General features: G+C 38.3%; 1 protein-coding gene across 1 annotated transcript in view; it reads left to right on the forward strand.

Moving 5' to 3' along the window:
* The window catches only part of ush2a (Usher syndrome 2A (autosomal recessive, mild)), a 929735-nt gene that overhangs the window by 69473 nt on the left and 845219 nt on the right, over nucleotides 1-15043 (forward strand). The window contains 5 exon segments of the mRNA XM_072580162.1: nucleotides 2025-2212; nucleotides 10942-10948; nucleotides 11197-11459; nucleotides 12942-12975; nucleotides 14373-14501. Coding sequence (XP_072436263.1) covers nucleotides 2025-2212; nucleotides 10942-10948; nucleotides 11197-11459; nucleotides 12942-12975; nucleotides 14373-14501 — 621 coding nt within the window.

Consider the following 15043-nt stretch of genomic DNA (forward strand, 5'->3'; position numbering starts at 1 on the left):
ACACTAATGGAACAAACCATTCTTTCCCTGATTCTGCAGGCTACCAGGAGCAACCCTTGATTGTTTGTCTAGGTTAATGCCTGTTTTGTTAACATCACATTTATCTGGTAAAAATAGTCAGAGTATCTTAAATTCTTTACATTGATAAAATTTAAGATGTAAAAGGATTTAAACTTGGCAAAAATTGGATCGTCTTCACACTTTCACAAATAATCAGCACACAGTCAAAGAGATATTTGACAATAGTGGTGGGTTTTCATTTCTATCGGACTATGAAAGCTATTTAATTCAAAACTAATACAAGGAACAATCTCTAAATTATTGTGCTTAAAGCAATACTGCTGACAGTAGTAAACTCTGTAATTTGCCTAAGTTGTGAGGAGTTCAAACAACTCCTGAATTCAAATTAATCAAAGCGGGATTTTTATAACATTCTGTAACATACATGTGATTGAAAGTTCTGAGCTGTTTTGAACCCCTCCAGCCTGTCTACCATGCTAATCTGCACCTGTGACTGTGATGCATTATTCTTCCTTGTCCTCTAAGTTTTGTGCAGCTTTAACATAGCTGGCAATATCTTATTCTACTGCTTCCCTCTATCATGCAACTGCAAGGCACTGCCCTGACTTAGTTTCACTTCTAATCCTATACTAATGATCAGATTTCATGTTTACTAAGTTAACAGCTAAATCTGCCTTTTATTTCTTTGTCTGATACTCTGTCTTGTGGAGGAATTGTCCTCTGACATCTCCTATATGGGATGGTGCAGACTGTATATCTGGACTTTGCTCAGCAGAAGCACAGTAATGCACTGTCACAAACATTATTATTTTAACTATTAATACAGATATTAAGTAAGAAACATAACTTGACCTGTTCTAAAATCTTTGGATGTTCCAGTTGGCCAGAACAAGTGGCACCAAAAATCAGTTGCATCTTTAGACATTTTCTTCCTGTTAGATTAGGATATATGTGGCTCTCAGATGTCTTCAGTACAAGAGATTGGTATAACTCAACTCTCACATCCTTTGTGCCTACACTCTCTTTGTTACCTTCAGCTGTAAACCATAATGATCAGTCCCTCGGCCTGCTTAGTCCCTTTGTTGTTCATGTTTTGCTGAAAGCTTAATAGGGTTACCTCATGATACCTTTACTTGCTGCTGCCATTCAGTGGTTTCTCATTTCAAAATCGTATATAAAACCATCTAGTCAGTTCCTCTGATTCTATAGCAACAACAAAAAAATTAGTCTTTTGTTCAGCAACTGCCTTTGCCATGAATATTAATGTTGTTATATCTGTATTTCAATGTTATCTCTCTATTTTTTAGCTTGCAGATAATGTGATTTAACTATGATTAAAGTTCTTCTTATTTTTGAGGATGCCTAAAACAGATTTTCCCTTCATTTGGATAGGTTGTCGACTCCTTCATTTAATATTGGAAAGCCTAAAACCATAGTTTTTGATGCCTACTTTAAACTATGCTGTCTCGCCATGAATGAATTTCCCCTTTGTGAATATTGAATGATCAAAGTGGCTGTACATGGTGAAAATCTCTTTACAGTTTGTATTCTTGGGTAATGTTCATCAGTATTATGATGGAAATTTGTGTTTTAGATGAGGATAACTTCAAATGAACAGGCATTGGAAGATGTCGCCAACAATATGAAGTGTAATATTTTTCTGTGCGTAGAAATGATAATCAAGAAACAGAAGAACAAGCAAATGTACTATAGTCATTGTTTTTGAAAATCACAGGAAGTCCCCAAATCCAGCTCTGATTTTGCTTTATGACCAAATGCAAGTTCAGTTTCAAATCTTCAAGTGACAGGGGCCTAGCACAAACTCGAGATATGGGATTATTCAACTTTTTATGTTTCAGCTAATTTCAATGAATATGATTATAAATTGTTTTGGATACGGCATCTTTATCAGTATGTTTAAACTTTAATTGCACTGAAGTCTTTGTGTAAATTTGCAAAATTATTTGAAAGTTGTGTTTCCTTCCCTTTTATATTATTTGTAGGTCTTCTATATTATTTTGCAGTTTAGTAGCCCTCAGTCAGAAGTTGTTAAGATTCGAAGGGAAATGACAGGAAACTCTGAATAGATAGATTGGCAGTATTTTGCTCGAGACTGCATAAGTACTTTTGGAATAGTCAATAATAGTCCCCTTGAACATCCTGATGCTGTGAATTGCCTTCGGTTTCCTCAGTATGTTTATACTCCTTGAAATCACAATTGAGAATTATATTTCCACATTGCAGTGTAGCTATTGTATCTGCCCATCTTGACTAGCAATGCTCTATAAAAGGGCTTTATTGAGCTTAACCCATTGCTGAATTTGTATGATAAATTTAAACATTTGTCTACTTTCACCTTAAAATCATTTATAAAATCACATTGGATATAAAATGTGTGCCATTTTGTTTTTATGATATACAGTTTACAAAGCCATTTTCTGATCATCGATGAATTACATATCCAATTTTATGTCATAATGGTTGTTTACCCTTTTAAGCTCCATAGATGCCACAACTAACCTAAATGTAATATCACACGCACACAAATTATTCCATATCTAGCATATGTGTGAAGGATGGGATGATTATTTCAATGAATACATTAGAATGTGCAAAGTGCTGATCATTGAGAATTTAAAAAAAAATCTGTTTTTCAATATTTCTACAATCCTCTTTCTTTCAGTAGTTTATTTAACCTCTGTCCTTTACATCTGTCTGTTCTCATTATCTTGATTTTAAAAAATTTCAATATTAGTCATGTTCTACCCTTTTCCATTTAATTTAGAAAGGTGCTTAATGTCATTGCCTACTTAAATAAATTGCCTGATAAATTGGGTGTGATAATAAGAAGGTTGTACTTCGGTACAGATGTAAAAAAGATAAAGGGCCACAGAACATTTCTTCATTACCAGTGCTCAGTGAATACAATAGAGAGCTGTGAACCAGTTGTAATGTTTGTTTGGCTATAAAATAGAAAGAAAAATAGTTGAGTTAACAGCTTGAACCTTCTCCGCCATTCCATGACCAATCTGCAAACTAACTCTAAACAACTGCTTTTGTCAAAAAATCCTTAATACTTGTGATTAAGAAAAATCCATGAATCACACGTATGAAATTTACAATTGATCTCATATCAGATGCATTTTTTAGAAAAAGAACCTTTTTACATCAAAGTGCTTACTGATTTTGCACCTGACTGGTCTTAATCTAATATTTAGGCTATGTCCCCTACACCAAGACTGCTCAAACAGCCAACATAGTTTGCTTCTGCCTACCACAAGATTTTCTGCTCCAAGATTTTCTGATGCTGCAGTGGTTACCTTCCTCGTGAAAGCTAAAAGCAAGAAGGACGTGATCTATCCATAACAGGCCCTTTTTAAATCAAACTTTGCAAAGGCAAAGGAACTGGACTGTGCTGGCAGATAATGTGAGGAATGAAGCCCCAAAGACCTGGATGCGGTGCCACAAAAAGTTCAGAAACTTCACAGGAGTAGTAAGTGTCGATAAGTATATCTTTAAGTGACATATCCCCTTAACTGTGCTGCTCATCTCACACACTTCTCAATGCACTAGTCCCCATCACTCACTTACCATCAATCTCCAACAGTCATAGGATATTGGTCGCTTTGCAGTTCAAAAAAAAGGATCCCTTTTGAACAGGTCTTTTCTTCCCCAGAAGATATCCCAATGATCCAAATCTCTGAATTCTTGTACATTGCACCATCTCTTTGGCTATTGATTTATCTGCCCTATCTTTTTATTCCTTCTGTCATTAGAACATAGCATATGGATTAAACCAGAGACTACCACCTTTGAGGTTCTGCTTTCTAATCTTCTTTCTAACCTCTGATATTTACTCAGCAAAGCCTCAACCCTTTTCCTAACTATGACATTCTTACAAATGTGTACAACAACTTCCGGCTGCTCACTCTCCCCTTTAACAATATTCTTCAAGTGTTTGAGACGTCCTTTACCCTGGCACCAGGAAGGCAACATACTATGCTGAATTCCTGATCACGGCTGCAGAACCTCCTGTCTGTGCTCCTGATGGGAGAGCCCCCTATAACAATTATCTTTTAAATCTCGATCTGGCTTAGCATAAGATTCATTCTCAGTGCCCAAGATCTGACTGACACTTATATTTCCTTTTGAGAGACTGTCCCCTTCAACAGTTCCCAAAACAAAACATCTGTTTGAGAGAGGAATAGCTACAGACCTTTCCTGACAGTCATAACTGTCTGCCTGATCCTGCTATGTAATATCTCTCTAAATTTACTAACCATTACACTCTGTTGTCTCCTGGATGCCCTCAGTGACAATAAGCCTAAAAAGAAATTCTGTAAAGAATATTAGATATTAAAAACCACTGTTGTGGTTCTGTTCGCCGAGCCTGGAATTTGTGTTGCAGACATTTCGTCCCCTGTCCCGGTGACATCCTCAGTGCTTGGGAGCCTCCTGTGAAACACTTCTGTGATCTTTCCTCCGGCATTTGTAGTTGTTTAAATCTGCCGCTTCTGGTTGTCAATTCCAGCTGTCCGCTGCAGTGGCTAGTATATTGGGTCCAGATCGATGTGCTTATTGATTGAATCTGTGGATGAGTGCCATGTCTCTAGGAATTCCCTGGCTGTTCTCTGTTTGGCTTGCCCTATAATAGTAGTGTTGTCCCCGTCGAATTCATGTTGCTTGTCATCTGTGTGTGTGGCTACTAAGGATAGCTGGTCATGTCGTTTCATGGCTAGTTGGTGTTCATGGATGCGGATCGTTAGCTGTCTTCCTGTTTGTCCTATGTAGTGTTTTGTGCAGTCCTTGCATGGGATTTTGTACACTACATTGGTTTTGCTCATGCTGGATATCGGGTCCTTCGTTCTGGTGAGTTGTTGTCTGAGAGTGGCTGTTGGTTTGTGTGCTGTTATGAGTCCTAGTGGTCGCAGTAGTCTGGTTGTCAGTTTGGAAATGCTCTTGATGTATGGTAGTGTGGCTAGTCCTTTGGGTTGTGGCATGTCCTCGTTCTGTTGTCTTTCCCTTAGGCATCTGTTGATGAAATTGGTGGGGTATCTGTTTTTGGCGAATACATTGTATAGGTGTTCTTCTTCCTCTTTTTGCAGTTCAGGTGTACTGCAGTGTGTTGTGGCTCTTTTGAATAGTGTCTTGATGCAACTTCTTTTGTGTGTGGAAGCAGCAGTTTCAAACCACTACAAATGCCAGAGGAAAGATCACTGAAGCACTTCACAGGAGGCTCCCAAGCACTGAGGATGTCTCCTAGACAGGGGACAAAACGTCTGCAACACAAATTCCCAGCTCGGCGAACAGAACCACAACAACGAGCACCCGAGCTACAAATCTTCTCACAAACTTTGTATTAAAAACCACTCTTTCTTACGCCTACAGATTTTAATCTATCCAAGAGAAAAAGATTAAATATTTAAAATATTCAAAACAAATCAAGCACTTAGCTGAAACTCCCATCAACCAAAAAAGCGTCTGAGCCTGTAAATTACTGTGTGTGGGAGGGAGTGGGGGGGAGAAGGTGGGCAGGTGGTTGTAGAGGGGCCCGATGTAACAGTGAAAATAGAAAGATAAATAAGCATGATTCTGAATCAAAAAGGACCTTGTTACTTTGTAAAGGTAGACAAAAACAAGTCAGAGAATGAGGCAACTCTGAAGATTAAGTTGTGTTTATTTCAATGTAAGGGGTCTTACAGGTAGGGCTGATGACCTCAGGGCATGTATGGGAGTGGGGCATGACAGTATTACAGAGACCTGGCTGAAGGAAGGATAGTACTGGCAGCTTAATATTCCAGGTTTTAGATGCTATAGGAAAGATAGAAAGGGAGACAAGAGAGGAGAGGGAGTGGTGTTTTTGATTAAGAAAATTATTATGACTGCATTTAGAGAGAATATTCTTGAGGGTCATCTAAAGAAGCTGTGCAGGTAGAACTTAGAAAAAAGAAAGGATGATCACCTTGATGGGATTGTACAAAAGCCCCCATTAGTCAGAGGGAAATTGAGGAGCAAAATATGTAGATAGATCTCAGATATATGTAAGAATAATTGTATTGTAACGGGAAGAGATTTTGAATGTACCAAAGATTGACTGGGACAACCATAGTGTTACGGGCTTGGATGTTGAGGAATGTAAATGTTCAATATAAGTTTCTTCATCAATATGTAAATATATTTACCAGAGAAGGAGCGAAACTTGACCTTCTCTTCGGAAATAAAGCAGAGCAAGTGACTGAAGTGTTTGTACTGCAGTGGTTGAAAATCTGATCTACAAGGATGTCTCAGTCTCAGAAATGAAAAGACCACCCTGTAGCATAAAACACCAACGCAAGCCTAGAGGAGGGAAATTCAATACGATCACTCAGATTCTTTGCACCTGAATCCAAAGTAGTAAGAAATCTGCTAGTAGCAGGAACAAGGCAAGGTGAGTGTTCTGCTCATCTTTGCATGTTTTTGTGGAGCTTATCAGATACTGCACACATATAATTTTGGAATTCCTGTGTGGTATAATTTGGTTGCTGTTCTCAAGTGTATTTTTGCTTTGTTTTGTTATCCCCAAAGTGTTTGGTTAAGGCATGTGCCATAGCATGCTTGATTATTCAGCAGATGATTTAGAGTAAAAGCTAAACTGTGCTAATGGCATAAGCAATACTATTTTGACATTTAAGTAATTTATTAAAGCATCCCAAGCCAAATTCACACTGTCAGCTTAGGCTCCACCATGACGTAAAGCTCCCAAATTAAAAATAAGATGCACGCTGAGCCATTACACCATGCACCTGGCAGATCAGAAGTATTTCTGCAAGTTGTTGCTGTTGCATTTTCTTTTTCATTTTCATTTCCCCTTTGGTGCGGTTTGCTCCAGGCATTAGTTGGCTTTGCTAGATAAGTCTCAGTTTTGCATTTTTGCTTATTTCATTTCCACTGGCAAAATGGCTTTGATTATTCATGGTTGCTACTGGCATTTAAACTCCTTTCACAAGGAAGTGATGATGGCTTGTCTTTAGTGTGAACTCAGCTCTCTGTGCAACAGTGGCATACTGCCCAAGTAGTCACAGTTGCAGAGTCTTTTTGCCAGGACTGTGTTATCAGTGCCTGATTTGATGTTATTGCTTGAGATAAACAATCCATCATCGTGTTAATTTCTGTCAGTCAAAGAGCAAGAACTGTACTGGAGCAACAAAACAAGGCTAATGTTTTCTGCCTCTGAGACGAGATAAAGAAATTCATGTGGTGTCATTAACCCACTCAATTGAGAAGGAACTGGGCTGCGAGGCAATTAAAATTGCTCAGCTCATTCTCCCTGCCCTGGAGCTGCTGGAACGTATGGGATTTGAATCCGTGGAACTGAGCATGCCACTCAACTAAAATTGGAACAACACTTTTTGTTTGCTAAGTGATGTCATCAGGACCTAACAGCAACTTTAACACCGTTATCTGTATGGGAAGCAGCAGTGAATTTTCTGCCAGGCCAGCTTACTGTGCAGAAGATCAAGGCTAGAATTGGAAATCTCAGAGCTTCACGAGAAAAGCTTAACTTGTCCTCTACAATTGAAATCCCTGACACCCCTGCAACCAGCTGTGAGACCCCTGCAGGATATGTGTGCCTCTGCTGGAAATTGAAAGAGTAAGAAGCAACCTGGTTGATCCATAAGATTCTGAGGGGTCTTGGGATAAACGTGGAAATGATATTTCCTCTTATGGGAGTAAGGGTCACTGATTAAAATAGGGGGTCATCTATTTAAGGAGAAAGTGAGGACTGCAGATGCTGGAGATCAGAGCTGAAAATGTGTTGCTGGAAAAGCGCAGCAGGTCAGGCAGCATCCAAGGAGCAGGAGAATCGACATTACGGGCATGAGCCTGAAGAAGGGCTCATGCCCGAAACATCGATTCTCCTGCTCCTTGGATGCTGCCTGACCTGCTGCGCTTTTCCAGCAACACATTTTCAGCGATCATCTATTTAAGACAGACATGAGGAGAATTTTTTTTTATTAGAGTAGGTTATGAGTCTTAGAATTCCTAAAAAATCAGTAGAAGCAGTCTTGGAACATTTTTAAGACAGAGGTGGATAAGCAAAGACATCAAATGTTATCAGATACAGACAGTGAAGTGGAATAATCCGATCAGGCATGAAGTAATTGGATGGTGGAGGGGTTCAAGCAGCCTACTTCTGCTTGGTGTGTTTATATGATTTCTGTCTACTTTTGTATCATAGATATTAATGTGAGGATTATATCAGTGAATGGTAAAAGCAGCATGGTTTTAATGGGGAATTTTAATTTTCATGTAGATTGGGATATGCATACAAGCTCATGTCAGAAATACAGCATATTTCCTGAGTGTGTTCAGGATAGTTTTCTGTAACAATAGTGGAATCCTGTTTCTATCAGACTAAAAGTGGAGCTGGACCAACAACGGAAGGTTTGGGTTCTGCTTGAGGACTGTTTTTGCTTGAAATGACAATGAGAGAAATCTTGCCTGCTGAGGCAGCCTGGACAGTGGTGGCTGGGTAGGTCAGTGCTGGTGGGTAACTCAAGGGAACCTGGTCCCAGTTTTGCAAGGTGATAAGCTCCGCCAGGGTATGTGGTACTGTCTATATAATGCTACATGCCCCTTAGTATTTTAAGTTTGCCACCACAGAGGGCATACCAGATATCTCCCTCAGATGCCTCCTATTCAAGTGAGAGTGTCATTTCATTGTAGCTATTACTAAAGTACTACTTACACCACGGTGGTACTACATCTTTTTCATCTGCCAGGACCCAAAATTAAACATGAAAGGAGCTACTACACTAAGCAGCTCATATACCATCAGCTCACTGACCTTTCTTCACAACTAAGAGAATGTACACCACTGAACGCTTCTCACCAATGGTGTATATGGGACATAAATACAATCCTTAGTGGAGGTGGTGACGTGATGGTAATGTGAGTGGACTAGTAACCCAGAATTCAGGAGTAGTTTTGGAGACTTGTGATCAAATTCCTTCATGTCAGCTGTTGAAGTTTGAATTTAATATAAAAAGTCTAGAAGTAACCATGTAATTAACCATGTAATTGTAATGTTGCAATTTTCAATTGTCATCAAAACTCATCCTGTTCACTAATGTACATTTAGGGAAGGGAATCGGCAATCCTTACCTAGTCTGGTCTACCTGTAGCTCCAGGCCCATAGTAATACTGTTAAAATTTTTTCGTTCATTTGTGGGCTATGAGCATCACTGGCCAGCCAGTATTTAATGCCCGTCCCTTGCTGCCCTTGAGAAGATGGTGGTGAGCTGCCTTCTTAAACTGTTGCAGTCCACCTGCCGTGGGTCAATCCACAATGCCAATAGGGAGGAATTCCAGGATTTTGACCCAGTGACTGTCTTAATCATCTTCTGAAGTGGTTTAGCAAGCCATTCAGTTCAAGGGCAGCCCTCATCGTAAGGCACTCTGTTCTAATCTAAGTTTACCCAAGGACCACCCTTCGAGAGGTTTAACTATATAATTTAATGTATCAGTCTGCTGTGATTGCTCTACTCTAGAAGATGATCAGATGGTGCAATTTTAAAGCGCCAAATCATTTCAAGAAACCATAGGCCTGCCAAATGGGAGACCAGGGATCATAAACCAGAGATTGTATTTACTGTTACCAGTAACAGTACATTGCATTCATCTGCATCCCTTCTTTGTGTCTGTGAGCATTCTTTGTGTTTGAGACTGTGAGCTATTATGGTATTTCAGAGTAAGTATACAAGAGTAAAACTGTCTTATTTTAAATTCACAGAAACTTGCTACTGAATTATTTAGCATAATACTATTCTAAAAGGTAATTGCCCTGAATAGGTTAATGTCCATGTTATATTCAGTCTACCCCTTTTACTGATATTGTATAAGATTCTTGAGTGATGTCAAAAAGTTCTAGCTTTTGAAGAGAATAAATGTATCTGCACCAGCTCCCTAAGTTCCCAGTAAATCTGCCTGACCTAATGTTGTTGTACATATTGTTCTCACATAATAACAGTTATCGAAGATCTTGTTATCTAAGAACATTGCCTCTCCTGTAGATACTGTAGATGATGATGTATATGCATAATAACTGTTCACCAGATAGGCCCAAGATAAAGGAGGGTTAGTGACAGTGAACTACGTCAAACAACATTGCCCAGTACCACATAATGGTAGAGGTGGCAAATACAACAGTGTTGTATCAATGATCACTTGTGAAAATACCTCAGATATATACTCCAAATATAAGAAGAGACACAGCTTTTTCCATACAAACATATTGATCATGGGTTTTAAGTGAAGATCATTCAATCTGTGACAACCTGGTATTTAAAGATATGTGGCAAGAGGGACTCAGTAGCCTGTTCCTGTGCCAATGTTCTGTGATCCTGTGTTCTACCCAATTTTCAATTACCAAGTTAGCAGGAAATGTGAGGAATCACTAGAAGGATTTAAATGAGGGTAGGGGGTTAAAATATTCTTGGTTCATTTCAGAACAGTGGGTGAGATTTCATTTCATGATGTGAATTATCATGCCCCTTAGGTGGATGAATTTCTGTCACCTGATGATGAGTTTGCAGAGATTTGCAAAGATCATGAGAATAATCAAATGAAAACTAGTATAGGTCCAGCCATGAATAGAGTGCAAAGGATATCTTAACATCCAAAGAGCAGGGAGTAAGTGGTCTTTAAGCAGTTGAACAGAGTTGCATTTGGATTTCTACATCTCTTAAAAATGAATGGCTAAGGATATATGATTACCCGGAGTTCACTTAAATGTCTTGTTTAAGACTGAATCACCAGTGTTGGTTCGGGTTGTCACCATTTTGAAATTCCATCAGCATTTGAGACAAAAAATGGATGTGTCTTAAAGTCCCATGATCCTTTGTAACCATCTGTGTTACTTGTTTTGTGCCTTGTGCACAGTTACAAGGTATTGTTAAGTAAAACTTTTATTTGTGGGTTACAAAATTGAGGCAGGCTCTGTCTGTGAGCAATGATTGAAAAGGGAGGTCATATATGCAAAAGCATGAGGTTGAAGGTTGTCTTATATGCCAGTCGACATACAGCATGATTTACAGTGAAAGGCCCATGGAATTGCTCATATAAACTAGTGATTTCAGGTAAAGTTTTATTTGTCTGCTAAGGAAACCATTTCCATTCTGCTCAGGTGTGAATTAGTATATTTTTCTTTCCTTTCAAATTCATTTATTTTTAACCAAAACCACTCCATGCTCAGGTGGAAATGTGACTTTCAACATATCGACTTCTGAACCAAGCAGGCGTCCTGGGTACAATGAATTTTGTGGTTCTCCAGCTCTTCAAGAATTTGTCAAGGCTACTCATGTAAGAATTCACCTGAGAGACCAATACCGTACCAGATAAATGTCAGTGAACTTCAGGCGCAGATATTATGAAGTAAATGAAATCACTGTAAGTGGAAGGTAAGGTTTGATTAAGTATTTAAGAAATAATCATTTAAGTGCTTTCCATGAATATGTCAAATCAATTGGGCAGATGTTTTCTACTTAAGATGACCAGTGGAGGATATTTTCCAATTTATCATGATTGGTTGAGTAACATTTACCTTCCACTTGAAATATTCTTACACTTTTATAGATCTTCAAATGATATTCATATTAGAGTTATGTCATTTTAAAAATGTACTGCTCAGTTTTGAAACACATTTCAGATATGAGATACAGCTTTGTTTTAATTTGATTCTTTTGACAATCAAAGTCTTTGTATTTGTGGAGTTTCCCCTTTCATTGTGTTGTCTTTTATTAATCATTTCTTATTCTTCATATTGCATGGAAAGAAAAAGAATTACTGGGTGTGCAAGTATCTGTATATAAAGTTGTAATATCTAACATATGAATATTAATGAGTCACTAATATTCGTGTAGTAAGGCACAATTAAAGCAATTTATATTTGGCTGAATATGATCAAAACTATTTCATTTTTACTGATCCTCATTATCAAGAGTAACAATATAAAAGCTGATTTTAACTTTCACAACAGTGACGTTATCACTGACTAAATACTTCACTCCTGTGAATGTACTGGGAGTGATTGAAATAGTGAAACAGAACTAAATTGCTACAAGAATGATCATCTGCAGATCTCAGAGGTACAGTGTAAATTGCTCATGGTTGAGCAAGCCTTGTAATGAAATTTACTTGAAAATGTAACTCCTCCAGCACATTTGTTAATATACTAAAGTACATCTACAAAGAACATCTACAAAGCTACAATATATCAGTTACCTTTGAGCAATCCTTAAAACAAATAAATAATTGTATAGACGAGTCTGTTTTATAAGTATGTACAACGGACAATCTTTAGCAAACACTGTATTGAAAAGTAACAAGAAATGATGTGGCATTATAACAAAAATGTCAAAAGAGCATTTATGTCGGACTTGCTCCTTCCTCGAAGAATCCTTAAGCTGGTCCTACAGTTCTGATTTTTTTTTAAAATGTGATTGCCACAAAACATTTCAAAAGGACTAATTCAAGTCTTTTCTCTTATTAGGTTCACAATCCTTTTGTGCACCTATGGTTTGGACCGCAGTTTGGATTGATGGACTCCAGTGCTGAGGGTATACTAGATCCGTAACTAGGCCCAAAGCAACAGAACTTTAAAGATCAGAGACCTATATTCTCTTCTCTTTTTAAGTCAATGGACTTGTAAAGGGGAGGCGAGGACTCTATTCTCATGTGGCCCTCCTTAGCAAATCTTCGTGTAATTCGTATTGCATTTTGTTGGAGCAGCAGTCCACTATCACATTGTAATGGAGTTGTTTTGTGGAATTGCTGTGGATTTTCTGACTAACTTTTTATTTCTGATGTTGCTTCTTAGTTGTTTGAGTCTTGGTGTGATGTAAAAAATGCATTATTAATTTTTAACTTCACTTATTTTACAGTTTCAGAAAGGCAACAACAAATATTGGACTTGAGGTAAAATGTGCATGACATTCATTGGAACAATCACAAGTTAGCCAGCATTCGTTTATCTGAACTTTGGAATATCTGGCAAGATTGCAAGGTCCCAATGCTTGGCTAAACTGTGTTACTTGGCATTCGATTATCTGGACATTCAAATATCCATCAAAATTCTTCCAGCCCATATCGTTCGGATATCCTTTGTAGTGTGAAAACTGATCTTTAGATAAAATATTGAACTGAATCTTTGGTTTTAATACCTAATTCATTTCTGATTGTGTGGAGATTTCTTGAGTGTCTTTCACTATGAGAACAAACAAGTTTTCTCCCCCCATCTGCCAAACTCTTCTTATAAATGACCTACCCTGCTGTTATGGTGTTTCTCAGTCTGATTTTTATCTTAATGTGTGCCATTCCCAGAATGACATCCATCCCTTCTGCCCACCTCTAAAAGGCTGATATTTCAAATCTGCTAGCTTATTCAAGGATGTAATGTGAACATATCGGAGTAGGGAAAGATAGCACTGTGATTCTTCAAAGGGATTTGGAGATCCTGAATGACTGACTACATCAGAGGATGGCCTTCCTCTTCCCAGCCTCAAGAACTGTCAAGAACATCTAGAGAAAGTGTGCTGATCTAGACAACCCTCGTTCGATGAATGAATTTAAAAAATTCCAAATACCACTTCTCTCCCTTGCTTGTATTTCTTAATGGCAAGATATGTTTGGGCGGGAACAGGATTGGGAAGAGTCCTAATAGCAGTGCAGGGCATTAGAAAGACAATGTTCCAAGGTTCTCAGACACTGCATTGGAAGTTGTGCTGTAGAGGAGGAACGATTCTTCTGTTCACAGGGGCTCAGGAAATCATCCAGGTATCGATTAATAAGTCAGTCGAACCTGATAGCTGTCACAGTGAGTTCCTCTACCTAAACCTAAGGATTTGACCACATTAGGGCAACAACTTCTATGACCATCAAGGTCAGTGTGCATCTTCAAATGCCATTTCCTAACGATGGAAGTACTACACTCTTACACTGCTCAATGTACAAAATCTCATGTCTCTTACAGTGCTAACATTCACATCACCTAAGTAGATTACACCATATTCACTGCCATGCGACTTTGTTTTTGTAAAGGAGGGTGTAGCATATCTAGAATTGACAGCACCTAAACAGCGAATATACACATTGCATAAACTCACTGCCAGCAGATGAGACGGTGATGAGACTGAAACTATCTCTCAGTTCTGGAATGTTCATACTTATCCTCCTCATTTTCCATTTCCACCCGATTGCATAATCATTTTGGTATTATAAACTTCAGATGATGTAAGCATGTACCACTTCCCTACCACAATCCAGAACTTTGAGCTTCTCTTTTACTCCTTACACAAATACTGCAACCTGTTCAGGCAGGGTTAGAAGAGAAGGTGGTAGAAGAGCTGGAAGACAGTGATGAAGAAGATCCGCCCATTCACTCTAACATTTGTAACCAGCCAGGTATTGACTTTGCAAATGCAGATAGGTCACTTAAAGCTGGAGTCAGTTTTGTTGTATGCAAAGTTTTGTGTTATGCTTCTTGCCTACATGATATTTGCTTGTCCCTCAATTCTCTCATGCTTCCCTCTTTGAGGAATACTTTAGCATGAGAGTGCAAAACAGATGATAGTGATATAGTAATCAATGGAAATAAAAATTAATAATGGAAATAAAATTTTTAAAAATCTATAATTGCCCCATGATCACAACTCCACCCTCAGCCTGATTGTGAGTTAGACATCAGCAAATTAGTACTGCGTCCATTTCTGGGGTAATGGGGTCATGTTAGCATCGGAGAGTATACAAAGGAAAGTCACAAAGCTGATCATTTGTGTTGAAGGTTAGTGATCAAAGAAGACTGTGGCACTTAAAAGTCATGAACATGGACATTCTGCAAGTGAACTTACCGAAGTATAGAAGGTTATAAATAATGTAGATAAAGATAAATTTGTAAAGTTACATCACAATGGCCATCCAAACCAGAAGAAATTAATTTAGGCCCAATGCCAAGAATTTCTTTTCACGACAAATTATTATCACTTGG

Source organism: Chiloscyllium punctatum, chromosome 11 (assembly GCF_047496795.1).
Source record: "Chiloscyllium punctatum isolate Juve2018m chromosome 11, sChiPun1.3, whole genome shotgun sequence".
In the NCBI taxonomy this organism is placed as follows: Eukaryota; Metazoa; Chordata; class Chondrichthyes; order Orectolobiformes; family Hemiscylliidae; genus Chiloscyllium; species Chiloscyllium punctatum.